We start from the raw sequence: 26,981 nt of genomic DNA on the forward strand, positions 1-26,981 counted from the left end.
AACTGAAAGCAGCAGAGGGCAGTTGAGGGGAAAGGGAGGAGCGCCGGGCAGACAGCAAGGTTACGCATGAGAACTGTGAGGAGGATTTAAACAAAGCGCAGAGAGGCAGAGAAGGGGGAGAACAGGTAGAGTTGGTTGGCTTCGAGTCTAATTACTACTTTCTCCATGTGGCGAAAGAAAGCAAACAGAAACTAAGTGAGGTAAACAGCAAAAGGGCAGCTGAAGGCAGGCGGAGAGAAAGCAGAAGTAACAAGGAAAAGGAGGGAGAGACAGCAGTTAAAAAGTCAGGTCCACAAGATTAATTGAGGAAGAGAAACAAAACAGGAGGCTGTAAGGAGTTAGCAAGGGAGGGGATAAATAAGAAAACAGCAGATACTCATTGACAGAGAGGACTGGACTTAACTCCATGGATTACTGACATCAGCAAAACAAAAGGAAGAAGAACGTCAGAAAAGAGGTCACTGTGGTCCGGCAGCAGTGTAGTGTGTCTGAGCCTGTCTGCTATGCAACTAAGACAGCTGAGATAGACAGACTTGAGTTCACGGTTCACACAGACAGTCCACTCTGTAACTGCACCATGTTGATGAAAGAGTACCGCATATGCATGCCACTGACTGTGGATGAGGTAAGTGTGTTTGTCTTTCCCACGCTCTCACACAAACACACCTCCTACAACATTAAATTGAAAGACAAGCGAGGGTTTTTTTTATTTCTATCATGAAAGTGTTGTTTCTACTTGTAATCTTAAGTGTTAATGTGCTGATAAGAAAAGTGCCAACAGAGCACACAGACCTCCTGCGGCTACTCTGTGGGAGCTTTGGCACACCGGGGGTACAGAGCTATGTTCTGCTCCGCCGGGCTCGGCCAATCTGATGGAGCCAAAGCACAACACCTGGCCAGCAGCATCATAGCGCTGTTGTTGTGTCTAAATTATCTCCCCATCTGTCTGCCTCTCTACTTCCCTAGCTTGCTTCAGCACACCTAGCAGCGTGTAAACTAGTCGGACTGGTTACAGCTTTGCAAGACCAAACTCAAACAAAAGGCCTGCAGGTTTATTAACAAAGGTGAACCCGCTGGAGAGAAACAGCGAGCGGAGGGGGGAGTTATGCGCCAAAGTGCCCTTCAAAAGGAACGTCCTCATCACCTCCTACACCGTCCTCCCCCCACTCTCCTCAATTCTACCTGTTACCACAACAATGACAGTGACAAATAGCAGTCCAAAATAGGATTTACAGTATCAGTTCAGGGCACACAGAAACTTGAGCTGGCAGCAAATCCTCTTTCGCCTGAATGTAATGTAAGTTTAAGTGCAGCTTATTTGAAGCAGTATCAAATCGTGACAGTTACCTCAGTCCAAGCTATTTACAACATTCTAACCCCTGCTTGCTTCATTTTTAGAAAGGGAATGGTGTTGATTTTAAGGTGTGAAATATCCAGTGGTACTTCTGTAACACGACACAGCTCAACATGTCTTAAGGAATGTTCACTATTGTGTTCTGCTGTGAGAGAAGCTGACAGGTGACGGCTGCAGTTCAGGTGGTGGGGTGGTTCGATCTCCAGCTCCTCATGCCCGAGATAAAGACTTGAATTTGCAACTTGAACGTACAGTGACTTGAGATGCCTCCTGAAAAGACTTGAGAATCGTCTCTGACTTAAGATTTGGGCCTTGTGAACACTCTGTATTTCATTTTATTTGGGGCTTTAAAATAAAGGAAATGTCTGATAAGCTGAATGTCATTCCCTCCCTTATTTATCATGCGTTATCTTACACATCTGGTGTGTGACACCACAGATGACTGCAACCTGCAGCAACAACACCACGGCGAGCACACCTGCAGCTGCTGTGCCATTTGTCATAACCTTTGGCTATGATAACTTCGCTCAAGACCCAAACGATCAACCAAAAGAATGCAACGTCTGTGGTATCAAAACAAAAGATGCTGGATCTGGGGCTGCACCATAATCAGAATTTGTCAGTCAAATCAGATTCGGCTCTTCAGTATGAATATCTGATGATTTGTTCCTCTTTTTGTCCATAGAGAGTTCAGAAGTTTGAACAGGGTTTGGCAGACGTTAACGGTCTCAGCAACGTTCACATAATATAGTAAACAAGCCAAGGTAGCCCTCGGAGCTATTGCGTGCTAACTATGCAAACAATGGTTTGGGAGTGTGCAACGGTTATGGCCAACTCTAGATATCAAGAAAAAGCCAGACACTGTATCGTATGAAGTTGCTGTGCGCTGTAAGTTCACAACTTCTAAGCAGAAAGTAGAAGATAACATTATCTCCGAGCCTGACCGGGCAGAGCCTCTCTTCTTCTGGGTAGCTGCTTCTGTCTCGCTCAGACTTCCTGTACCGGTATCGCTAAATTTAGGGACTGCTAAGTACACTGTACACTGACTGCCAAAAAAAAATAAACTGCTGAACTTGAAGAATCTCGGTTGCTTGAGGGGTCTCTGATGGATGATTCAAATCTCCGACTTTCAGGGGGCAGCCCTAGCTAGATCAACCACATCAAACTTTATTAGTCACCTGCTATCGCTCCCAGACAGGTCAGTCACTTCGTAAACATGTTTAGCTCTGCATCAGTAATCCAACATCAGCTTGTTACTAACTTTAGCTAAAGGAGATTAACTTGATTTAGGTTGTCGTTTGCTGAATATTTTGAAAACATAAAGTGTTTGCTTGCTTGCTTAGAGATCTGGGTTTTCCATGACCATAAAAATGGATGGGTAACTTAATCATCAACGTTCTGCTGTCACCATCTACTGGCTAATGGTAAATCGAAATAAAGAGCACTTAAGTTTTAAGGCCAGCTATGGGCAGGTTGCAGGTTTATTGCATAGACTGTATATAAAGAGTGACGGTATCACAGCTCCACAAAAGTGAAGCGAAAACATCTCGATCACCCCCTGGTGGCTGGCTGCAGTATAGGTCATAAACACTGCCCCCTCCATGTGAGTGGATAGGATTGGCCAAACTATAAAGATAAAGATATGCGTCTAATAAATTTTCCCCAAAGATGGTTTCTGGCATTTTAGGTAGCTCCTATCATGTTGATGTACGTTCAAGTGTTTATTTTTCCTATAAGTTTGGTTATGACTAGCTATTTAATGCTATGAAGGGAGTGGGGGCATGATAAACAGCAGTGTCTGAAACGATATTCATATGATCAATGGCGCTGGTCACAATTAGGTCGGAAAGCAGGAACTCAATTCCACGAAGATCTCTACTATGCAGACTCTGGCTCCAAATGACATCACCAATGCAACATGGCAGCAGGCGTATCCGGGATATTTAGGCTTCATTTTTGTACAGTGGGAGAAAATGGAGACGCATCATCCATTTTTATATACAGTAATTGGTTTATTGTTGACCAGGTAACAACCCAGTTTCACTCTGAAGTTGGCGAAATCTGGCACTTAGTCAGTGACTTCCAGAGCAGACACCACTGAAAAAAAAACATCCTTTCACGTCAGCATGATACGCGGCCAGTTGCTATTACTGGTTAAGACAAAGTAACAGTTAAGGTTAAGGCAGCTGAAGTCCATGTAGGGCAGGCAAGATGGGTGGTGGATGAGTCGCACAACCACCGACTGGGCCAGTGTTTGCTACCTGTAAGATTGTAGAGCTAAACCCTGTTCTTGTTTCCTAAACATTTGTTGCCTAAACAGAACCAAATGCATGTGTTGGCTAAATGCAAACACATGCATTTGTTGTAGAAGGGGAAAAAAAGTCAATTTCCGATGTTGTACTGACATAGTGCGTTTAATGTGAAAGAGGCTATATGCAAATGGTACATTTCCTGTGAAAAGGGTTGTGTATTTTGAAAACAGACGATGCATGTAACAGGCAGAACTTGACACGGTGTCACAGAGCATCAACTACCAATGCATCCAGGGTACCTTGCACATCGTATCTCGGCGTGGAAAGCCCATGACCAAACATCGATATGTGACAAGGTTGGAGTAAGAATGTGCTGCACATAATGTTACAGGCTTATAAGATTACCTTTACAGTAGACAGTTGTAGACCCGGTGTAATTACATAACAAAGGTAGCTGAAAGAAGGTTACAGTTATTGTTGCATGCTTAGTAACAATATTTTGTTGTTACCCTGGGTATGTCAGTCCATTTTATTAGCAGCGAAATGCAGTTATTAACTTAAAGGAAAGCTTCATTGTGTGATTTTTTTCATATTGCGCTGCAATAACCTGTTTAAAATAATAACATACCAAATAACTAATCAATGGTGACACTGTATGATAATAGATACAAGAGTTATGATAATACGGTACGTGCTCTGCGTGCCTTATACAGCTATGCAGTGTTCTCAGCAGACCGAATGGCATGCAGCGGATGACAGAACGCTCATTACTACCATGAGAGACTTGAGACTAGAAGTTGTAAAAAATGACTTGTGAGCATCTCCGCCTCGTGCTGAATGTGTCCTCGAGCAAGACACTGAGCCACAAATTTCTCCCCATGGGTGTCACTTTGCACTGAGGCAAATGAATCCCATCATCCAACTTGTAACTTAATGTAATGGACGTTTTCATGTTTTATAGGCTTATAATACTGAATCAAAGGAGATTTAATGTGACATTGATCAACAGACAACAGACTTTTTGAGGACGGCCTGCTCTTGGCAGATTTACAGCTGTGTCATACTCTTTCCATACTGTTTCTGTGGGAGCTGAGCATACAATCAATTACAAATATTTAGATAAGGTTTTGCTATTTGTTTTGCAAAAACAGTCTCATTGTCATTGTCAGAGGACAGATCCAGCATCCAGGGTTACATAACAAATTCAAGTCTTTGCTCTTAGATCTTTATCACTGCCTAAAAAAGAAGTTGCCATGAGCTTTACTTTAATCACAAAGTCTTTCATTTTCCGTTGCCGTCACACTGACACTATCTGCAGAGTCTCCGCCCCACAATGATGAGCTATATTTACACTCTGGAATTTATGACAAATTCACAGCTTGTAAACCAATCCTCGCCTTTTTTAAAAAGACAGTAGGAGGAAAACACACGCCAAGAGCTGTCAATGGATGAGTTTCGCAACACATCATTAATCACAGCTATTCAGAGAGCACAATAACAGTGATTTAAGGACAGATAAGTCTTTTCCACTTCCTGCAAAGATTAGTCTTTTAGAAAGTGAAAGATTCACAACCTGTGTGGGCGGAGCTCGATGCTCTGTAGCCTGTGAGTTTTAAGACGGTGTAAAGGCACCCATCGTTGTGATTAATTAAGTCCCATGAATACCCAATAAGTAAATATTGAATGTTGACATTCCACCATAATTGGAACAAGAAGGAGGAGTGCCATGTTGGTGTCAGCAGAGCACACTGAAGGATAGCAAACTGAGATGTGCCCTCCTCTTTTGCTCGTCCTCCCCATCTTTCTCTGTTTCTACTTTTAATTAAAATAATGCTTTAGTGGCACACCAATATGGGGCAACATAATGAATTAGATTGTGGTGGCCACAGCAGAACAGTTTAGTTGTTTGCAGTATAATTTTATTGCTTTTTCATATTAACTTTAAAAACAAAGTTCACCAAAGTGATTTGCAATTAAAGCAACGCTGTACACAGAAACCAAGCTAAGGAGGAAAAGACAGAGAATGATTGCAGCATCAGTGCAGAAACTCAAGTATTATTGTGTAAATTGTTCAAAAGGCAACACTGATTCTGTCAGGCTGAGCTCGTCGAGGAGACCGCTCCAGATGCCCAAAGGCCTCGTCCTCTTTCGACTCGCTAACAGAAAATACTCCCGCCTCATCAGCATCGAGCACAAACTGGGGCTGCAGCAGAGAACAAAGTCCCATCCCCCCCCTTAATTTAGACTCCCATGCATTCACCCTCGCTGGCCAAATTAAATTTTGATGTCAGATATGGTCACTTGAGGGAAATCTTTATACACAGCAAGTGACTATTTAAAAAATGACGAGCAAATACAAAGCGTGCTCCTAAGCAGCACTGAGTAAGTGCCTGTCGAGACAAAATAGGACTCAGCAACTATGGCTGGACCTGCTGCCAGGAGACTTCTCTGTCATCACTTCCACCAGCTACGTCCTCTCAGTGGCTGATGGTTATTATAATTTTCTCAATGGAATACGCAGTTTATTGATTAGTGGTATTATTGATTGGTTATTGAAGTCCTCAGAAAATTCTTATCAGCTTGCGGCCACCAGTGAGAGAAATTATGTCAGACATCTTTCAAATTAAATCCTAAAAATGGAAACAGACAAGTTTTTTGCTTTAACTTATCATTATTTAGTAAATGTTAATTGCACAATGTAATAGCTACAGAATAATAACACCATCAGCGTTTAGATTGGTTCCCTGTTAGCCTCGCTTTCACCGTGTAGTTCTCTGCCAGCGCTGGGTACAATCTCCCAGAAAATGAAGGCTCGATTTATGGCACAAAGGAAGTGCTTTTCACAACTAAAACAGGAGGATAGCGCCTTTGTTTTCCCCGGTAGCTATCCCCAGTTACCGTAAAAATATGAATGTAAGTTATTTGCAGTTACTATACCCTGTAGCTGAAAAGCAGGCAGTGGAACAACCAAAGTAACTGTCGAAAGCCAAAGCAGTGTGTACTGTGTTGTTGATAGTTACTCTGCTCCTGACATTTTTGTGAAGCAATATCGTATCATTGCACAGTGCCAAGTATCGATTTTCTTTAATTATATAAATTATTATTATGACAAATACAAATTAACCTTTAGGTAGCCTACTAGAATAATATAATCAATTGCTTTTTCAGTCCACTAGATACATTTTGCTGAAGTCAGATGAACAGACTTAAAACTTGATCTTATTACATTAAACAGATTTTGATAGTTTTCCTTCAAGGACATCATTAGCAGTTGAAAACAAACAAAAAAATCATAATATATCTCAATGTATGTTATCGAAATACTCAGCATCGCAACATATTTAAAATCACAATAATATTGCATTGCGATAATATCGTAACATGGATTCTCTGGTGATTCCCACCCCTAATCGGCTCTGAGGAAAACTAAAAGCAATCCGACTGGCTTTCATGACATCAGCACCGACAATACTTGGAAGTGCTGGGGGGGGGTCTAGTAATTTTTCTTACATCAATTCAAATCCCAAATTTGCCTTTAAGGGCATAGTTTTGATAACTGTACCAATTTAAGGAGCCAGCAAATGATTGATGGATGCACAGAAAAAATGCACACCTCTACTGCTGAGTTGTCCACCAAAACCGCTAACTTTAGCTATCAGCACTGGCATTGATGACAGAACGCAATTCCAGCTACACTTGCGAAGTGCCACTAGCTGCCATGCAACCAGTAGCTCTCTACAAGTTGTCACTCCTAATCTGAAAGAGGTATGTTGGGGTTGCAGTTTGACATAGTAGCCAAATAGTGTATTAAATGTAAGCTGTTGACAGTGAAAGCATTAAGATCTATAGAAGAGACTCCCGCACACTGTCTAACTTGAAAAAATAATGATTTTAAATGCTGCAACGTTTCGGTGATGAGACCCTCATCAGGAGAGGAACAGTTTGCCTGATTATTTTTGCAAGTTAGACAGTATTCTTCTCATCCCTCTCCTACGCACCTGTTTGGAAATAGATGTGCGAAGTATTCCTTTGTTTTGAAAGTGAAAGTATTACATAAAACATAATGCGTGCAATATTAATGTCACATTTGGGGGATGCAAAAAATGTTCCTGAGGGCTGCCAGTAGAGAGAAATAATAAGAAACTTGTGATGAACAAGCTCCAAAAGCTAAACTGATACTGTGTAACTACTGGGGCCACAATGATTAGCCTATGGGATAATGCTGAATGCTAAAATGTAGTGTAACAGTAACACAAATGGAACAAAGCCCTACTTTATTATCTACACAAAGTTTCAAGCTAATGGTCTTACCAAAGCAAGAGCAGCTGTAACTGCAAAACCTCTGAGAGACATGAATCCAGCAATGGTGCCTTTTATTGCTAATGAAATCAACATTATATTTGTAAGAGGAAAAACATTTTCTCAAAAGTTATAGTACTATTTCATAATTTCATAAACCTGTTCAATTTAAATTTTCCTTGTTGCATGACCACTCATTGACAGACACTTTGTGACTGAAACAAACACTGCACTCATTATTTGTCACCTCTGATGGCTTTTGATGATTTAGCTTTGTAGTCCACGTTGTGTCACAACAGTTTTTTCTGTCTCTCTTTTTGCTTTCTCCCCATCCCAACTTCCATATACCTCATCCTTAACCTCTTCTCGGGATCCAGTACAGGATTGGCCAGCTGTACATGATCAGTAAGCACAGCTGTGAGCAGAGCGGCGGGGGCGAAGGGGTGGAGGTGGTGAGGAATGAGTCAGATATTCACCCCCAGCACGGCCCGGGACAGCTGACCGAGAAGCAAATCTACCTCAGCAGGTAGAGTGCAACTCTATCTAACTCTATTGCAACTGTGCTGCACTAATGACGCACTTAAACTAATAATTCTGGTGATTTGCAACCTGTGTCTTATCCTCCAGTTGTCAGCTCCGCCATTATGATAACTGATTGTGTTTGATCTTTGGTCTCTCACTTCACCGTAAAGCTTTACGCTCCATAGATCCACATTGCAGGTATCACTACTGACAAGCAATAAAACATCATTTCAACACAGTAACATCCAGCCTGCCTACATCCAAAGTCCAAGTACCAGCTGCCTGAAACATGTTGAGGCCTATACTGTGGGTTTACAGTAGACATATTATTGTATCATGAGCTCATCAGACTGTGTTTATCTGATTGTGTAAGTACAGACTCTCAGCAGAGAAAAACACGTCATCCTGATAAAAACAGATCTCAGCCGGCGGTTTGAGGCTTCAGAGGCTTGTCACAGTGTAACCATGTGTGCTCACAAGAAAGGCACAAATTCAAAGATAGAAGTTCATACTTTTAAATGATGGTGGCACTTTAACACCCTCTTTAGCTTTTCCAAAACATGTTTAAACACTTCAAGTGAAATAGCACACTGTAATGTAGTTGTGAGCACATATGAGGACATTTTAAGAGTTTTCTGAAGGAACAGTTTGACATTTTGGGAATTGCGCTTATTTTCTTTACGGTGGCGGGTCAGATGACAAGATCAATACAGTATCACTCTTGTGTCCGTATGTTATATATGTTGCTGAAGCCAACAAGTGGTTAGCTTAGACTGAAAACAAGGTGAAACAACTAGCACAGCTGTGTCCAGAGGTAGAAAATCTGCCTACAAGCATATCTAAAGCTCACTAATTACCTTAACAAGTGATATCTCGCATCTTAAATCTGTACAGAAAAATGACAATTTGCTGTTTCATGGGCTGGTTATCTGCCCAGCTATTTGTTGGCTGGAAGCAGTTGCCAGGCAACCACCGTACACTTCTACAGTTACTGCTTCAACCTTAGATAAAAGCTGCCTTCAAACTGAACTCCTGAGCTTGAGGTTACAACATGGGAACACAATATGTTTGGCGATCAAGTACTTAAGTAATAAGAATACTGCTACTAGGCAACGGCAACATGGACGCTACCGTCTCCATATAGTTGAGCAAGCTAGCAAGTGGGTAATGCAATGCAGGAAACACAAAGGCATAATGACAGAGGAAAAAGATGAGGCTGTTGGGAATAATGACATTTTCCTCATACAGACGATAAAATTACAAAGGAAAACTCCAGCGACTAAAATAACATTACATTACCTTATCATTCTCCAACAAGTAACGTCAATGGCCTCTGCCATTTCTGAAAACATTAAACATGTCACAACTCATAAAGCATAAACTTTCAGAAAATTTCCACTTAACAAGATTGAAAATACTAAAACAGGAGGGGCATTCATGTGGACTATTCCTGTGAACACAGTAAACACGACCTAACTGCAAGGTAGCAAATATCCAGCACATAGCCCTCCATAAAACAGCAAATCTTCATTTTTACACTTGAGTTTCATGCAGATTTAACAACCAAGACATGTTATTTACTGAAGTGAACAGGTGTTGGGAGCTGGATTTCATTACCTTTGGACTAGCCATTTTCCCCTGTTTTCAGTCTTTATAACAAGCTAAGCTAACCAGCTGCCAGGTATAGCTTCATATGTAGCATATAGACATGAGAGTGGTATCAGTCTTCTCATCTAACTCACCACCAGAAAGCAAATAAGGGTTTGTCAAAATGTCAGACTGTTGCTTTAAAGGTCTGGTGTGTTGGATTTACAGGCATCTAGCAGTGAGGTTGCAGAGCTTAGTCTTCTACTATGTGCCGAGCAAGTACGTGAACTATGATGGCCGATGCCAAAAGCGAATGGCCCTATCTCAAGAGAGTATTTGGGTTGTCCTTTTTGGGCTACTGTAGAAACAACATGGTGATGCCATGTAAATATAAACAGCACATTTTAGGGTAACAAAAACAAGCGATTCTTATAATACAATATACTAGTCCATACCCATTGGTAGCTTTGTCACCTTCTACCTATGCCAATCCTCAATGCCTATGTGCAGTTTGCAGATTGACCACGTCAGTGAGTAGAAAAACGTGGGACAGACAGAATGACTGACTGACAGAATGACACACTGACAGTTTCCGTGATCATGTACAGCATATCATACCATGACTTAGTCATACCAAAAATTAGGAAAAAACCCAACACTGGGCCACAGGGGGAGCCACAGCGATCGGTNGGAGGGGTCCCCTCAGATTATGTGTGGTCATATGCCTACAAAGTTGCGTGGTGATTGGTGAAACCCTTGAGATGTTATACACCTTTATGTGATGAGCCACATACATATTTACAGAACCTACCATGTAGATTATGACTCTGCTCACTAATCTCTGAGCTCTCTGTTTGTTCTGTCTCTGTACAGTACTGACACTGAGAGGCAGAGCTCCGGGTGCCACAGACGGCAACAATAAGTTTGTTCTGCATTTCTGATTCTCTGTTACATGAGAAGATGCTCAACCAGATCTCAACACTGATAGGCTTTCACAACACAGCGTCACACAAGTTTCTCGCAAAAACAGATGTCTCGTCCTTCGCATAGCATAATTCACATTCAGTACAAATTTGTGTCTATTCACGCTCTCTCACTGGCTTTGAATTTTTTGTGTGGTGGAAACACTCTTCAGATTCAGTGTGAAAACAACTTTAGCTACAGGTGAACTGGTGATAACATAGTTATGAAAATTATATCCCATTTCTGCCAGTACATCCTCCTAAATCCTACACACTGGGCGTTTAATGTCTCTGTTAACAACTATGAAACCTCTTATGATTTATTAATCAGGAGTGTGTTATAATTTGATTTATTGATTAATTATTTATTCATGAATAGTTCTTAAGTTGAGATTTTGTTTGTTTGTTTCCAAGGTCAGGAGTGAATCTCTTACATTAAAGCTTAACAGTTTTAAATGACTGTAAACACTTGTCCTTCTATCTAATTACATTTATTACGAGTGTGCTACAAACCATTTATTAAGTTTTTATATACTGCTTACAAATATTTTAACAACCCCCTAAATAGGGAGGTATTAAAACAAAGCGCTGCAAATGATTTTTGAATTTGCTTGAAGCTACGGTCGTCAAAGTAAACAAGGAAGTATGTGAGAAACATCAGGACTGAAATGTTGCAATTATTGTTCAACCACAGAAGTCTGACGCAACGCATGACTGCAGCGTCTGCATTACTGTGCTGAAAGGAAGTGTTTCCTTTGCTTTGTGCTCAGAGTGACAGTCCATTAATCAATGAATTGAGATTTCAGTGAAAGCCCAGTCTAAAATAACACCCAGAATTCGCTTTTAATTCTAAATTCTTTCCCTAACCCTATGCTAACCTCACTCATTACCCTAATGTAACCTCAACTCTTATTCTAATCACCACTATAAACCCAAGGCCTAATCCTAAAATAAACTCTTACAGAAGTAAAGAAATGTTCTCACTGTGGAGGATTTTCCTAATCTTTCTGTGCTTGTGGGACATTTGGTCCTCATTAGTAAAGATATGCTGGAACACACACACACACACATACCACACATACATGAGTACAGTGAGTGCAAAATGTATTTTACCTCAATCATGTTCTGACATGTGACCTAGAAGCTACAGTAACAATTCATCACCACAGGTGTAATTGGGAATGAGTCATAAAAATGAGCGCTGTGGTGAGAGTAGCCTACAGGTAATCTGGCTATAAATGGCACAAAAACCACTTAGGATCTCTCTGTCTCCCTCCATAATCTCTCTCTCCTCCTATTCCCCTCTTTCCTCTCGCTGAATGTGATTCCTCCTTCTTCCTGTTTTGTGTTCAGCAAACTGCCGTCCTGGGCGAAAGCTTTTGTCCCACGATTCTTCTACGTGACAGAAAAGGCCTGGAACTTCTACCCCTACACCATCACAGGTATTTGCAGGGGCGGATTATGAGTCAATGAGTCCCTGGGCACAGATATGCAAAGGGCCCCAACAACTCTCCTACGTAGAAGCAAGACACTCAAACTGTGGTGATTTCCCGCCTCTTTGAAGTCGTTATTAATGTTTTTGTGGTTTTGCATCTCTTAGTGGTCATTTAGTGTTTCTTTGTGGTTGTTCTGTGTCTTTTCTTGGTCTTCTTGGTCTCTTTTAAGTAATGTTTTTGTCTTACTGAGGTAATTGGGTTTCTTAGTGATCATTTTGTGTCTCCTTGAGGTTGTTTTGTGTCTCTTTGTAGTCATTTTGTGTCCTTTTGTGGTTGTTTTATGTCTCTGTGGTCATTTAGTGTCTCCTTGTGGTTGTTTTGTGTCTCTTTGTGGTCATTTTGATTCTCTGTAGTCGTTTTGTGTCCCTTACTAGTCATTTTGTGTCTCCCTGTGGTTGTTTTGTGTCCCTTAGAGATAATTTTGTGTCTTTGTAGTCGTTTTGTGTCCCTTAGTGGTTATTTCGTGTTTCTTTGTGTTATTTTGTGTCTCTTTGTGATACTTTTGTGTCTCCTTGTGGTTGTTTTGCTCAAATTTGTAATTATTTTGTGTCTCTTTGTGGTTCCTTTGCATCTCTTTATGGTCTTTTTGTATCTCTCTGTCATCATTTTGAGTCTCTTCCTGGTCTGTATTAATTCAAATGATTTTTGCAAGTGAAGGCCAGGGCCTCCCCTGACACTGTGGGCCCCTGGGCCTGTACCCGATAGGCTTGTTCAGTAATCCATCCATGGGTATGGGAACTTGTTTATAAGTGCCTTTGTTTGTGTTAAACATCAGGTTACTTTCATCTCAATGCATTATACAAAACTTATTTACTTATAACAGCTGGTTTTCCAAGTGCCATCAAATATTCATCACTATGCATGTATCCCCTCGTGGTAACGTGTATGTGTGTGCGAGCAATTGCGTGCTCATGCATGTATGAGTAACTAATGTTGTTTCTCCCTTTCCATATTGAACGTCCCTGGTGCTGCAGAGTACTCGGTAAGTATTCTCACACATCATTTACTGTACATGAATGCAACAGAGCTCATCTCTTCCCAGTATCAGTGGATCTAATCTGCCGCCTGCTTCCGCTCTCTCTATCTCTACCCTCAACCCCTTTTTTCCTCCATTTTTACCTCTTGTCACCCCACAGGTATCATTCCTCCCCAAGTTCAGCATCCGCATTGAGACGAGATTCGAGAACAACAACGGCGATAACGACAATGTGAGTATGAGAGAGAGCGCGAGGTGAAAAAGATGGAGTGATTAGGGGAGAGGGGGAGGAGAAAGGCAAAGGGGGAAGGAGAGAAATTGCAATTTTCTCTGCAGCACAAAGAAAATGTTCATCACATTGATGTTCCCATTACAAGGAAAACAAGCAAAGCACAAAATGCAGTATTGACAGATCGATTAACCAAACATGCAGCGGCAGTGAGCATGCAGGATTTTGTCCACACACATCAACACACACTGAGAAATTCAGTGACAGTTGCAAAACTATGTGGCCCTTGTGTCTGCACGCTGTAATCAAGGAAACAGCCAAGTAACAAGAACCAACATGTCAAAATATGGAGGTCTGAAGATCTGCATGTAGGGAAAAAATGTGGCAAATCTTGTATTATGTCAGGCAGTTAGAGATTACATGAGTTTATTCCAAACAATTGATAGAGTTGTGCATGATCTACGCACATTATGTACGCTAAGTACCTCAGTACAAATTTGAGGTACTTGCACTTCAATCATTTTCTTTTTATGCTACTTAGAACTCTACTTCAATACATTTCAGAGGGACATACTGTAGGTTTTACTAAACTATATGTATTTATTTGACAGCTGTAATACGTTATTATTATTATTATTATTATTATTAAGTATTACATAAAAACATTTGAAGAGCTTATAAAGATGGTGCTTTGTTACAATTTTAACTGCTCAACAGTTTACTTATTTAGAGGTGAACAATTAAGTCTATTTTAATCATCTTTTACATCCTTTTTCTTGCAAAAATGCCAAATATTTCAGGATTACAGGTCTAAAATGTGAAGGTTTGCTCATTTTCCTTGATTTTATTGTAATTACTTTATTCTATAATATCTTTTCTGTTTGGTTTGTCAAACCAGTAGTTTGATAATTATATATCTCAAAGAAAACGTTATCAGCAGATCAATCAATAATGAAACTAATAATCTGCTGCAGGCGTCCCATGTTCAAAGACTGTGTCCTTGCCACAGCGGCCATGAGTTCAATTCCAACCCACAGCCCATTGCTGCATGGGATTTCCCCCCTCCCTCTCCCCCTTTCATGCTATAGCGGTCCTTTCAAATATAGGCAAATAGCCCCAAAAATATCTTGAAAAAAATAAATAAAAATTTAAAAATGAAAACAAAATTTAAAAAAACAAAATGGTAAAATGCTGCTCAAAGCATGAGTAATAATAATTTAATCATTCAAACTACAGCCATACTTTTTCCTTTAAAAATATAATAAAATAATAAAATAGATTTACAATCAAGCATAATTCCAATCTGGCACACATGTAGGGAGAGATGGAACGCAGGGAGACAATGAAGAAATGTAATGGTAAACCAAACATTGCTCATCCACCCATATTAGAGCTACGTTACATCAACAGAGACTAAAAATAAATTCATAATTATGTTACATTATGTGGAAGGTTTTCCACGGAAGATTACCGACAATTAGTTTTATTATACAGAACAAAATTCTATGACTTACCTAAAACTTTTAAGGATTTTAGTCTTTAGAATATAGAGGCTCATGCACACCTTTCAAATCTTGCAGACAAGTGTGTAGGAGGAAAATATCCATAGGTGAAGAAAAGGGAATTCTCACACACTGTCTTGTAATAAACTTTATCAGGTTAATCTGATGAAGGTTTGACGATCAAAATGTTGTTTATGGCAAGTAACGGGACAGTGTGCGGGAATTCCCTTTTCTTCATGAAAGGATTTTAGTAATTCTATGACTTATCCAGGCTGGAAAACAAGATTCCAGAATTCTTTGAGTTTTCTAAGTTTTCCATGATGGTGGGAATTAATACTTTTGATACTTCCACTACATTGACAGACTACATATAAGATATTTAAAACTGTGCAGGACCACAGTGGAAAAAGCCTTATTTGCACTGTGGTCCTCTACTGCAGCACAAGACGCCACATTGAATACATAAGTGTCAAACCAGAATGTCATTAAACCTAAAAAACACAATCAGACAATAAAACATGAGGCATTTATACACCTATAAATTATTTAACAGTCACTTATTGAGATCTGATTTAAAACTCCTCTCAACTGGGCTTTGTTAAAGTGAGATAAGCAGCTTGTTCCACTGACATGTGGCTGTATATTAAAAAGTATTTCTCCCAAAACACGTTTTAAATCTCATAAGAATAAAATTTGTTAGACTGCCTCTAGTGTTGTGGGAGTGGCTTTTTTTATTAGATTCAAATAGGTAAAGAGGTATATGAGGGGGCTTTTTACAGTGTGGTATTTATACTTGTACATGAGTAATGGATTTGATTACTACCTCCAGCAGTGTTTCTATGAATATGAACACACAGAAAACAGAGAGACAATGACGAGGAAACAGTGAGAGCGTCATGCCCTGAGCACATTGTAAAAAGCAACACAATACATCCAGCTAATGCAACTCATTCCATAAGAGGGAGCAAGACCTTGGGTAGACACAGACCAAAACAGCACCACAGGAGCGTAGCGGGCTATTATCTAACGCCGGCTTTTTCTTATTTGTTAGTTTTCAACTGTGAAATGAACAACTTCAGCGGGGCATTAGAACACATTTTAAACAAGGTCAGATAAAAGTGCTTCCCCCTCTCTCTTTCCCTCGCTTCCCTCCATTCTCTCTCAAGGAAAAGTGTATTCTGCTCTCATAACTCTTCTTTTTTCCCCCCTCTCTTTTAATATCTCTCATACGTCCTTGTTTTTTTCCCCCATCTTCTCCTCCTCTGCTCTCTGTCTGTTCTCTCCTCTGTTTGCTCCAGTGTGATTTGCTCCAAGGGCCTGAGGGTGGGATACAGTGAGGGGTGTTATGGTGTGTGACCTCAGTTTTCTACACAGTTACTCATCTACTCTCATCCCCCCTCTCCACTGAGTGAGTGACTGTATGCATGTGAGAGTATGGGTGGAGTGTGTGTATGTGTGCCTGCTCTCATTATAACGTATGACCTCCCCCATCTGTTTGGGTGTAGGTGTTCGGGGACAAGCCGACCCCGCCAGAGAGTGTGAGTTTCCTGGATATCCTGAGTGATACCATCCCCGAAAAACATTACAAAGAGTCAGAGGTATGTACTGTTCTGATACATGCACGCAAAACTAAATGATCCTGTGTAGAAAAACTATAGAAGGCCTGTTGAGGGTTTTGCAAAGGAAAAGCTGTGTGATCACATTAAAGGAACAGTTAGGCATTTTTGGAAACGCACTTTAGAGTTGAGTGAGAAGATCGATACCACTCTCGTGTCTGTGCTTGTACTGAGCTACAGCCTGAAGGCAAATGCATAGCTTAGCCTGAAGACTGGAGGTGGGGGGAAGACCTGGCCTTGTTCTGTCAAAAGTTGAAACATATAACTACCAGCACCTCTGAACTAGTTAACGTTCTGTATCCTGTTATTTAGTTCACACGCAAACAGAAATGTAAACACGAGGGGAGTTACGTACTTACACATGGAATGATGAATGCAATAAGTGCTAAAAAGTGAGGCTACCTGTTCCCCTAAGCGGCAACCTCAGGGGCGGAAAAATGAAGCTAACACTGAGGTGACAAAACCTGCAGTAACTCTGATGGCCACTTGAGGCTGGCTCCAAAATCCTCAGACTCCCATGTTAAAATGCCCAACTTATAAACATGTTTACAGCCTGGTACAAAAAACGGTTAGGGTCTCTATAGCTAATTTCCCCGTTGATGACAACTGTTTGAGGGGTGAACTTTTGTATAAATCACCTGTTTAAATGTTATCAAAGCTTAAAGGATAACTTCGGTATTTTTCAACCTGGGCCCTATTTCCCTATATCTACCTCGCGGCTGCCGGCTGCATCCGCCTCCCTCAATACTGAACCAATTTTAAAACGAGTTGTACCTATGAATTATACGCACACATACACATGGGGAAATAGGGCCCAGGTTGAAAAATACCAAAGTTATCCTTTAAAGTTATACATAATTAAGGACGTGGCCGCTTTGAGTGACAGGGGCTGCTGTCCCATGCCTGACCCCCAATTCACATAGTATAAGCATATACTATATCTACTATATCAATGTTTTCAGTTCATTTAAGCTAATTGTAACATTTTGGTCGCCTAAAATAAAATCTGTTTAGCATTTGGTTGTACCTTGAGACCCTCTAAGGAGTCAAATATTCAGTTTTTCATCTAACTATATTTTGTTATACTGGTTTTAAGTCTGTTTTTTGCTAGTGAATATTATCATTAGCATCATCACAGTTGACCATAGACAGTAAATGCCCTGTGCTAACTAAGCTAGTAGCTACAGTTAGGGTTAGCTCCCCCCTCTTGTCCAAATAAGGTGACTTCTGGCTCCAAAAACCCAAGATGGCGATAGTTAAAATGCCAAACTCGAGGCTTCAAAACAGGAGCCCACAAACCAGTGTCCGTTATTTTTATACAGTATGTGGTTTCCCCTTTTGGCAAGAAAGCAAATAAGCATATTTCTCAAAATGTGGAACTTCTCTTGGTTCCTAATGACGTTGCAAGTGAAGACGTACAAATGCAAAAACAAACACCTTTCTCCTTGTAATCTTTGATCTACTGGCTTTTGTTTTTGCTTCTGAAAGAGCATAAATCAGTAAAACACCCACACACCTCCTCTGCCTTTCTTCATGACCTCCCCACAAGGGTTTTACACTTCTTTACTCCCTTCAAGTCCTTTGAGACAAAGGTTGATTCACAGGCCTGGCAATACAGACGCATGCAGACAAGAACACAGAGACAAAGGTGGAAAAAAATATACATACATACATACACAAGCACACATGCATGCAAAAACCAACACAAAGGCAAACACACCAATCTAATAGAGTAAGTGAAATGGTGAAAATTTTATATCACTAACACTTTCATAATGTGCGTTATCACACTTGCCTCCTATGGGCTGTGCTGAGCAACAATCTGCTTCTACCTCCACACACATATCATCACACACACAACCATAGTTCCCCTCCCGAAGACGCCTCACAGGGCCGAAGTTTCTGCAGACTCAGCGAGTAACGTATAGACCCTCTGCTTAATCTGTGCAGGACCCGAGTCGCTGGCAGTCAAGTAAAACTGGCCGAGGGCCTCTGGAGAAAGGCTGGAGAAATGACCACCAGCCCATTATGTGCTCCTATAAGCGGGTGCACTGCAGCTTCGAGGTGTACGGCTTCCAGACCAGGACCGAGGAGTTCATACACAAAGTGAGACAGAGCTTGTGTTTTTTCCACCATACCTTTTCCCTGTGCTGATGTAAAGACGGTTGGATCATGATACAATCTGCAGTTAATGTTACGAGTCCATATAGGTGTAAGACAAGGTGGAAAAATCTCAATTTACAGCTAATTGGATTCAATAAAGTGCTGTGCTACATTCTGCATGTTGGAGTCTTTCAGTTTGTACACCTGCAGTAAATTGGTGATCTTTAATCCTGATTGGTTATTTGTTAGTTGTATGTGCCATGTGTTGCTTCGTGACACAAATAAATGATTATGACATTAAGTTCCAGACATAAGTATCATTACCAAGACCAGCGCCACGAATGCTCTTGGCCTCTGCACTGAATTTTATGAAATCTAACATTAGGTCAGATTTATTGGAAAAGCTGCTGTACTGTTTTACAAGAACTGTAAGAGTGCTATTGTTCCTCTGGAGCAAAGGAGGCAAAGGTTTCTCACTGTGAAAGTTGGTGGAACAATTAAAACAGCTGATAAAAAAAACTCTCAACACATTAATGCTCTACAATCAAACATGAAAGAAAAACCAAAAGCACTAAGAACAAAACTAGTGACGCCCTGCCTCCAACATTGTTTTTGCTAAGAGAGTGCGTTCATGGGAATGTGGTTTTGGTTTTGACAAAGGCGAGTGCAAATAATACCGTTGAGATAAGTTTCAACTTATCTAAGTTAAGTTACCTTTTATCTCAACCATGATCTCATTTATTTAGAGTAATTACACAAAGGTATCGTCATTGTTTTGGCTATGACACACTGTAACACAATGATTGTCGCATTTCACACACACCTCTAAATTCAAAGCCCTGTTTGGCATTTTTATTTATATTTCTTTTTCCTGCCCCGTCTTTATTCCTGGTTTTATTTTAGAACATCCGGGACATTCTCCTGGTTGGCCACAGGCAAGCAGTAACATGGATGGACGAATGGCATGGTGGGTCACAGAACAACATTTTAAATATTATATTATAGATAAAAGATAAAACATTCAGAGTGATGCTGTTGTGCTTAGTCGTATTTGTGAATATACACCCTGTGAAATTTAATACATATTTCACACTCTGTTTTGAAGCTTTGTGTGTGTGTGTGTGTGTGTGTGTGTGTGTGTGTGTGTGTGTGTGTGTGTGTGTNAAGAATGTGTGTGTGTGTGTGTGTGTGTGTGTGTGTGTGTGTGTGTACTCTACTTTCCCCACAGGGCTGAGTTTGGAGGAGGTGAGGGAGTACGAGCGAACGATGCAAGAGAAGACCAACAGCAAAGTCAAATCCAGCCAGAACAACACAGGTGAGGTTGCAGCTCCTGACCCGCACAGTGCTGAAATACCACAGAGGAAGGGAGGGCAGGCGGAGGGGGAGGGAGGGGGGGATATGGCTGGATGTGTGACGAGTGAAGGCAGAGAGAGAGAGAGATGAAAAGAGCAGTAAGTTTGAAGTGTATATTTGTGGTGATTTCAGCCTAATAAGCAGCAGATACAGAGGACACGTAGACGAAGCAGGCAAATAAACACATTTTTAGATCATTAGGTGTTTACTATGAATCTCAGCAGGTATTATGTATATATTCAGCTCACAATCGTATCCATTGCTGTCAACAGAACAGTATGATTTACGGATATCAACAGTTAACCGTTAATAGGTTAAATGCCAATACCAACTCTGACCGTTTGCCCATGTCAGTCTATAGGTTAATTCTGCTGCTGTTCAGTTTACTGCACCACAACCTAGGCTAGGTGGGAGCTAGTTAGCAGCGCCTTACCCATGGTGCAGGACGGCACTGCTGCAAAAACATTGCGCCCACCCACCTGTCTTTCCCAGGTCACCCTGGTGAGTAGTTGGTGGCTTAATATTTTGTCACAAAGCCCCTTTAGCTTGTTTAACAACGTTATCACTGTTAGCTGTTAGCCATGTCAGCACAGTTAATGGTGTTGACACAAGTAACAATGCCTGTAGAGAACTCACTGTCATCCTTTAAGAACTCCATTTCCCAGCAGCCCTAGCTTGATCATGTTACACTTTTCAGCGCAGTTGCATCAAAAGTGGCGAGCCACATGTCCGTTGCTCAATCTAGTTCAGTTCCTCTGTTCCCTTTGTGAAGACTGGTGTGCGTCTATATGAATAAGCACACACCCTCACATATGTCCTGATATTTGCAACTTATCTTACCTGGGCTTCCATGTGTAGCAAAATATTCTAAAGACTGCTGTTCCTGCCTGGTTGTGGTAAATAAAGACGACTGTTGAGTTAAGTCCCTGGATTGCCAGCGTATTCCTTCTGACCGAGGACAACTCAGGTGTTGCAGATTTCCACCAGCTACTAGACGTGCCCTGTGCTTTACAATGCCAAAGAGATTTTGCAGCTCAAAAAGAAACCACTTGCTCTCCAGGGCTCCTTGGGAGGAAACCAGAGAGTGGCTAACGTGTTTCTGCAGCAACACTGTCTATGCACCATGAGTAATCTTCGAATGAGTGGTGCCACTAGCTAGCTCCCACCCAGGTGGTGCACAGAGCAGAGCGTCCATGGCTAACATTAGCTAACCAGAGGAGATCACAAAATATTTAAATTTCATCATCTCTAAATGGACACCGTTTTAAAATGCCGTGCTAAAGCTCACTGAGTCAATGGAGCGCCAGACTGAGAGCAAAGGCCTCCTGTATTTCACGTCATTTAGTGTTTTTTCTCTTAAAAATTAGCCACTTAGTTAACAGTCAATGAGTGTTGATCTATCAAAAGCAAAACTAACCAAAACTGACATCCCTATTATGAATGAATAACTTTGTAATGCTAACAGGCTCCAACAGAAGCTGGTTGCGCCACTAGTGCTGTAGCTGTGCCCTACAAGTACCCAGATGGCTGGTGCACATCTGTGGGGGAAAAAGGGAGAGGGAAGAGCAGTCAGGAGGCATTTTACAACACAAGAAGCATTGAGGAGAGAGAGACAGAGGGTGTATGCCCAGAAAAGGACGACAGAGAGACAGATGTAGGGGGGGGGGGGGGGGGGTTGGGGGTAGAGGGGTAGGCCGGCTCATGAAGTGATAATGCCACTGCGTCGGCCTGATAAACAGTGTAATGCAGCCACCTGCTGAACTCTCCCCATCACCAGTCCTCTCAACATAAATAACCAGCCATTGCAGCACTTAGCTGCAAATGTCAGCCCTGGTGGGGGTCTGTGTCTGGGCATATGTGTTGTGTGTGTGTCGTGTGTGTGCATGTGTGTGCATGTGTGTGTGGTCACCCTGCCCCCTGCTGGTTAGTCTGGTGAACCTCAGCTGGATGTGAGAGATATCAAAGGTAAAATTCCCAGGATGGCCTGTAGCTTCTTGCTGCCTGTGCGCTCTCCCTCTCCCTCTCTCTCTCTCTGTGTGATGATGAGAGACATCAAGCTGCAACAAATCTGCAGTCATTGCTCAACCTGCTGCAGCTCGCTGCACCGCGATGACCCCCTACAGGCCAAATGCTGCCACTGCGTTGATCTCTGCACAGACCGAATCATAGTTTTCATTTCATTCATCTGTCGTAATAAAAGTAAATGGATGTCATTTACTCTAGAGAGTCTAATAAAAAGTCGGGTGTGTGCTGAATACCAATAAGGGATTTAACTAATAGGAATCTAAGAGAATGACATTGAGCTTATGTATACTTAAATAAATTGTAAACCTAAACACAGTCGTCCCTCTGTTTCTCTTCTCAGTGTTGCTTTTGCTTTTCTTCCTCTTTTATCTCTATCTTGTTGTTTCTTTCATGTCATGAGTATCTCATTCTTCCTCAATCTGTCATCATCAATTTGCTTTATTGGAAGAACGTGAAATGCATTTGTGTTGTCAAAGCAAATAGAGAAGGAGAATCAGGGATAAAGGAACAATTAAAAGAACCTACCCTCTGTCTTCTATCTATCTATCTATCTATCTATCTATCTATCTATCTCAGGCCCACCGGCTGCCTCTCGTCCTACGATCTCTCGCTCCATCTCAGTGACAGACGAGCGCTCCCTGAGGAAGATGGGAGTGACGACTGCGGCCATCTCTGACCCCTCTGCCTCCTCTGTGCCACAAACTCCCATTCGCCTCAACTCCACCCCTGAATGATGCCTCTCTCTCACACACACTCAAACACTGTACGCACAAACACACAGAAACCAATGTCAACATTCACCAGCGTCATGTGATGTTGTTTCTCAAATACTCACACACCCACATGCAAACAGTGACATTAACGGACATTTTGGACTTATTTACTCTCCGGGGGAGAGTCAGATGAGAAGATCAGTCCCTCTTTCATATCTGTCTGTCAAATACAGGGCCTCGGCTAGCAGCTGATTAATTTAGCTTCGCATAAAGACAGAAAGCAGGAGGAAACTGCTAGCCTGTCCAAAAATAGTAAAATCCACCTACCAGCACTTCCTTAAGTCCCAGTGAAACAGAAGTTAGAGCATCTTTAGCTGCTGTGCTGTGACGAATTTCCCAGTGAGTGGTGTACAATTACAAGAGGGATTTATATCAAATCCTTCACATTTGATTTGGCTGCTAAAAAGTGGGCGGGCTTACAGTTTACTGCGTTACGGAGCTATGGCGGAAACCGCTGCTGAGCGCACCATTGGCTCCTCAATTACGTCCCTCGCTGTCAGATCAGGAGGAGGACGAGGGAGAGATGAATGAATCAGACTTCCGCCACATTGTTTTGGAAATGAAAACAACAATTTTGCCCACTGATTTCCGAACACACTTCTCTCTCTATCGCTTTCCATAGCGATCTGTTAGCTGCTAGAACCCACGTACGGTGAAGTGCGGATTTACACACACACTTTAGTATGGCCAACTAGTTACCCAAAATCTCACTGGAATGGCTAAACCTCTGTGTAGGATGAGTTTTCGAACATTTTAAACTGTCTTACCTGGTTTTACATAAAGAGAAAAGGCAGGGGACTTAAACATTATCTATATACCTTTTTTTTGTTTATCAGTCTGTACAAAAAAAAAAAGGTATGAAAATGACAATAAAAATGGTCGTTTTACAGGGGTGATTAAATATTTTTCTATCACCATAAAACACTGAATTGTTTTTTCACTTTGACTTTTGCGCAGACTAAACAAGTGAGATATAACGTGCTGCTGGGTGAATTTTGAAATAATCGTGCAGATCAGACTAGCTGTTTTTGTGCTAAGCTAAGCTACTCAGCTGCTGGCTCCATATTCACAGCACAGATATGAGAGTGTTATCAATCCTCTAATCTTCTCCATCAGAGAGAAAATAAGTATATTTCCCAAATGTCTTTTAAGACCACTGTAGATACATTTATCTATTGTTACGCACACATATTTGCTCTCTCTTTACTGCAAGTTAAACACCACATAACTGCCGCGCAAGAACACACAAACACTTTGTGCCTACTCAAAGACTATTTCTACTATTGCAGTCAAAAACCTTTCAGTGTCTTCCACCACCTGCAAACGCAGTGCATTTCAGCACTTTTCCAGCCATAGTGGAGATCAGCGACCACCAGAGGGGTTCTCCGATTGTTTCCCAGCCCCAGCCCAGCAGCCTACAGACAGATGCATAAGGAGTTTAATAGAGTAGATCTAATGAGAGAGAAGAGGAGAATGGGGGAGGCTGTCAATGCTATGGATCAGCTCCCCTCTCCACCATCGCCAATAGGTCAGACCAGGTGTATTGACAGAGGGCAGTGAGGCGTTGTATTGGTTCCTTGATCACTTAGCTGAGAGCTGCAAATGGGTTAAGTCAGGGTTAAACTTCAACTATGAGTCAATGATGTGAGCGTTTATAAGACTATTAGCTACATTTTTTATGCACACCCCAGGAGAATGGGTTTTCATTATCAGGGATCAACGACAGCGACGATGAAATAATTGTCCGCTGTCCTTATTTGTAAAAACATTTAGCTTGAATGAAGTATTAAAAATGAATCAAGTGGAAAATGCATGTGGAAATTTCATTGTATAGTCTTTTATAATGGATTTGTATCAATAAATAAATACAATGCATTTCAAATGAGAGGATTCACACGTGTCTTGATATCTGCCTAGATAAGCAGGAGAAAAGAAATTGACTCCCTACACACATTATCAGCCATGTTTGATCAGTATTGACCTGTAAAGATGGAGCAGCTGCTCTCACATCATAGCACTCACATGTAATCTACTCACCAATTTCACACTTGTGTGCCATGTGGAACCGACTCCAGCAGCAGCAGCAGCAATGGACATGAAAAGAGGCAGACACTTGGTCCAGCCTGCTTTGGCTCTGTAGCTCGTGGCAGTTTTCTTTCTGCAAGACAACGCAGAGGAGAATAATGAATGTTTAACAGATGCGGGGTTGTGAGTTGGGCGTGTGTGCATGTCTGTCATCGCTGTATCACTTTATTGTTCGAGACTTCAGGACAAAAGCCCAGGCTTGTCACGGAGAGACTTGGAAGTTCCTGTGACTGACAGACATGGCAGCTTGCTTCAAATGGTGCACTAAATAGCTCGCATTATGGGGCTCATTATGGCTTCTTTTATCCATACAAATCAAGAGCCAGCATGACAATTTGTTATTAGCTTCGCGACAAAGGGCTTGCAGACGTGCATTCACATACACACACATAAATAAATGCACGCAAAACTCTTTCTCTCAATGTGTCTTTTTACAGTAGCGGCAGGAGGCTGATATGAAAGAGCAAGTGCTCAACACAGCCAGGAGTGTTCACAAGTGCTGCAGAGGGAGCACAAACTGCCGGCTGCACTGCATTAACATTACCTCTTTCTCTTTTACTTCTTTGTCTCTCCCATTAAATTTTCTCTCTCATTATTGCCGTCTCCACTATTCCCCTCCTTTCTCTCCGTCCTCCTCCTGTATTCTCCCTCTCTCATTCTTGAAATCTCCCTTGATCTCCCTTTCTCTCGTTCCTCTTTATCTGTGTGTCCTCATCTTCGTTCCTCAAGAGGGCCTCTAAAGAAGATGTACTGTGTTCATTATATGGAAATGTTCCCCATGGTACATTATCATAGATCCTGACCCTGTAGCGCTGAATCATCCTGCTATTCCCAGTCCGCCCGTCAGACCTCACAAATAGCACGGCAGAGGAAAGACGGGACGCTCTCCAGAGCCGCAACCAGCCGGCTGCACTGCCGTCCCCAGCACTGTGCTCGACTGTACAGTCACTTTCATGTGAAACCTTGAGCTGGACACCTATGGGTACACAAGAGAGGGAGGGAGGGCGCTGGAACGACATAGGGGGGAAAGTAAGAGGGAAAAAAGGAATAGGAGATCAAGGAGAGACACCACAATGAGCAATAAAAAATAAAATGTAGATAAAAAGCGGGTTTTAACAAGCAGGAAGTTGAGCCAGTTTATTCTGGGAAAGAAAAGGATAAATGTGTGTGGGTGTTCATAATTTCTCCTCCACCTTAATGGCATTTTGCCAAACCACACTGATGTACGAGCTTCTCCTCCAGATCAATATACACTCTCCATTCACTAGACAGACACTAATGCAACCGCCTCATTTGTTTGACGATGTGTGCACGTGCATGTGTGTGTGTGTTGGTGTCTTTCAAACGAGTCCCCATTTTCGTGGCTGTGCCGTATCTTTAACTCAGTCCTTAAAGCAGAGTGACCATTAAGCCACGTAGTTTAGTATGTCGCTAACTTAATAGCGTATTTCACATGCCAACATTGACTTAATAAGGCTTCAGTGTGTGTGTCTGATGCATGCAATTGCTCTCAATCCAACAGTGGGACCTCAGCGTTGTTGCAAATTAACCAGCAGTGGATGGGCGAGCCAAAAGGGGACATTTTGGAGGTCCACACAGTATGAGTCATGCTTTAACGATCACTGTATGAGTGAAGTTCATACTCAGTGCTGCCCCTGCAGGCTGAAACAGGGATTTTAACAACTCTATAACACATGTTGTTTTTTCACACTCCTCCAAAGTGTGGATGGTTTGAAAGCCCAGGCAGGCTTTCAGAGCATTGTGGGGCTATTTAACAGGCCACCTGCTGCTGGAAGTAGTCTCTTTAAAAAGGATTTTTTTGTTAGAGTTTGGTAATAAAAAAGGTA

The 26,981-nt window shown here is 41.6% G+C and overlaps 1 protein-coding gene across 1 annotated transcript; it reads left to right on the forward strand.

Annotated features, from left to right (window-relative positions):
• pitpnc1b (phosphatidylinositol transfer protein cytoplasmic 1b) lies at window positions 1-24,931 on the forward strand. Its single transcript, XM_050047071.1, has 10 exons — window positions 1-625; window positions 8,283-8,431; window positions 12,330-12,418; window positions 13,447-13,454; window positions 13,609-13,680; window positions 16,685-16,777; window positions 18,746-18,901; window positions 19,802-19,865; window positions 20,127-20,213; window positions 22,853-24,931. The coding sequence occupies exons 1-10, from the start codon at window positions 578-580 to the stop codon at window positions 23,008-23,010; spliced, it is 924 nt and encodes a 307-aa protein (XP_049903028.1). The 5' UTR covers window positions 1-577; the 3' UTR covers window positions 23,011-24,931.
• Window positions 24,932-26,981: the final 2,050 nt, after the last annotated feature.

This window comes from Epinephelus moara, chromosome 6 (assembly GCF_006386435.1).
Source record: "Epinephelus moara isolate mb chromosome 6, YSFRI_EMoa_1.0, whole genome shotgun sequence".
Classification (NCBI taxonomy): domain Eukaryota; kingdom Metazoa; phylum Chordata; class Actinopteri; order Perciformes; family Serranidae; genus Epinephelus; species Epinephelus moara.

Excerpts from the sequence above, each read along its gene's own strand:
- pitpnc1b (XM_050047071.1), top strand. The coding sequence starts at position 578 with ATGTTGATGAAAGAGTACCGCATATGCATGCCACTGACTGTGGATGAG. Across the intron at positions 13,681-16,684 it reads ACAACGGCGATAACGACAAT|GTGTTCGGGGACAAGCCGAC; the intron begins GTGAGTATGAGA and ends GTTTGGGTGTAG. Across the intron at positions 16,778-18,745 it reads AACATTACAAAGAGTCAGAG|GACCCGAGTCGCTGGCAGTC; the intron begins GTATGTACTGTT and ends TAATCTGTGCAG.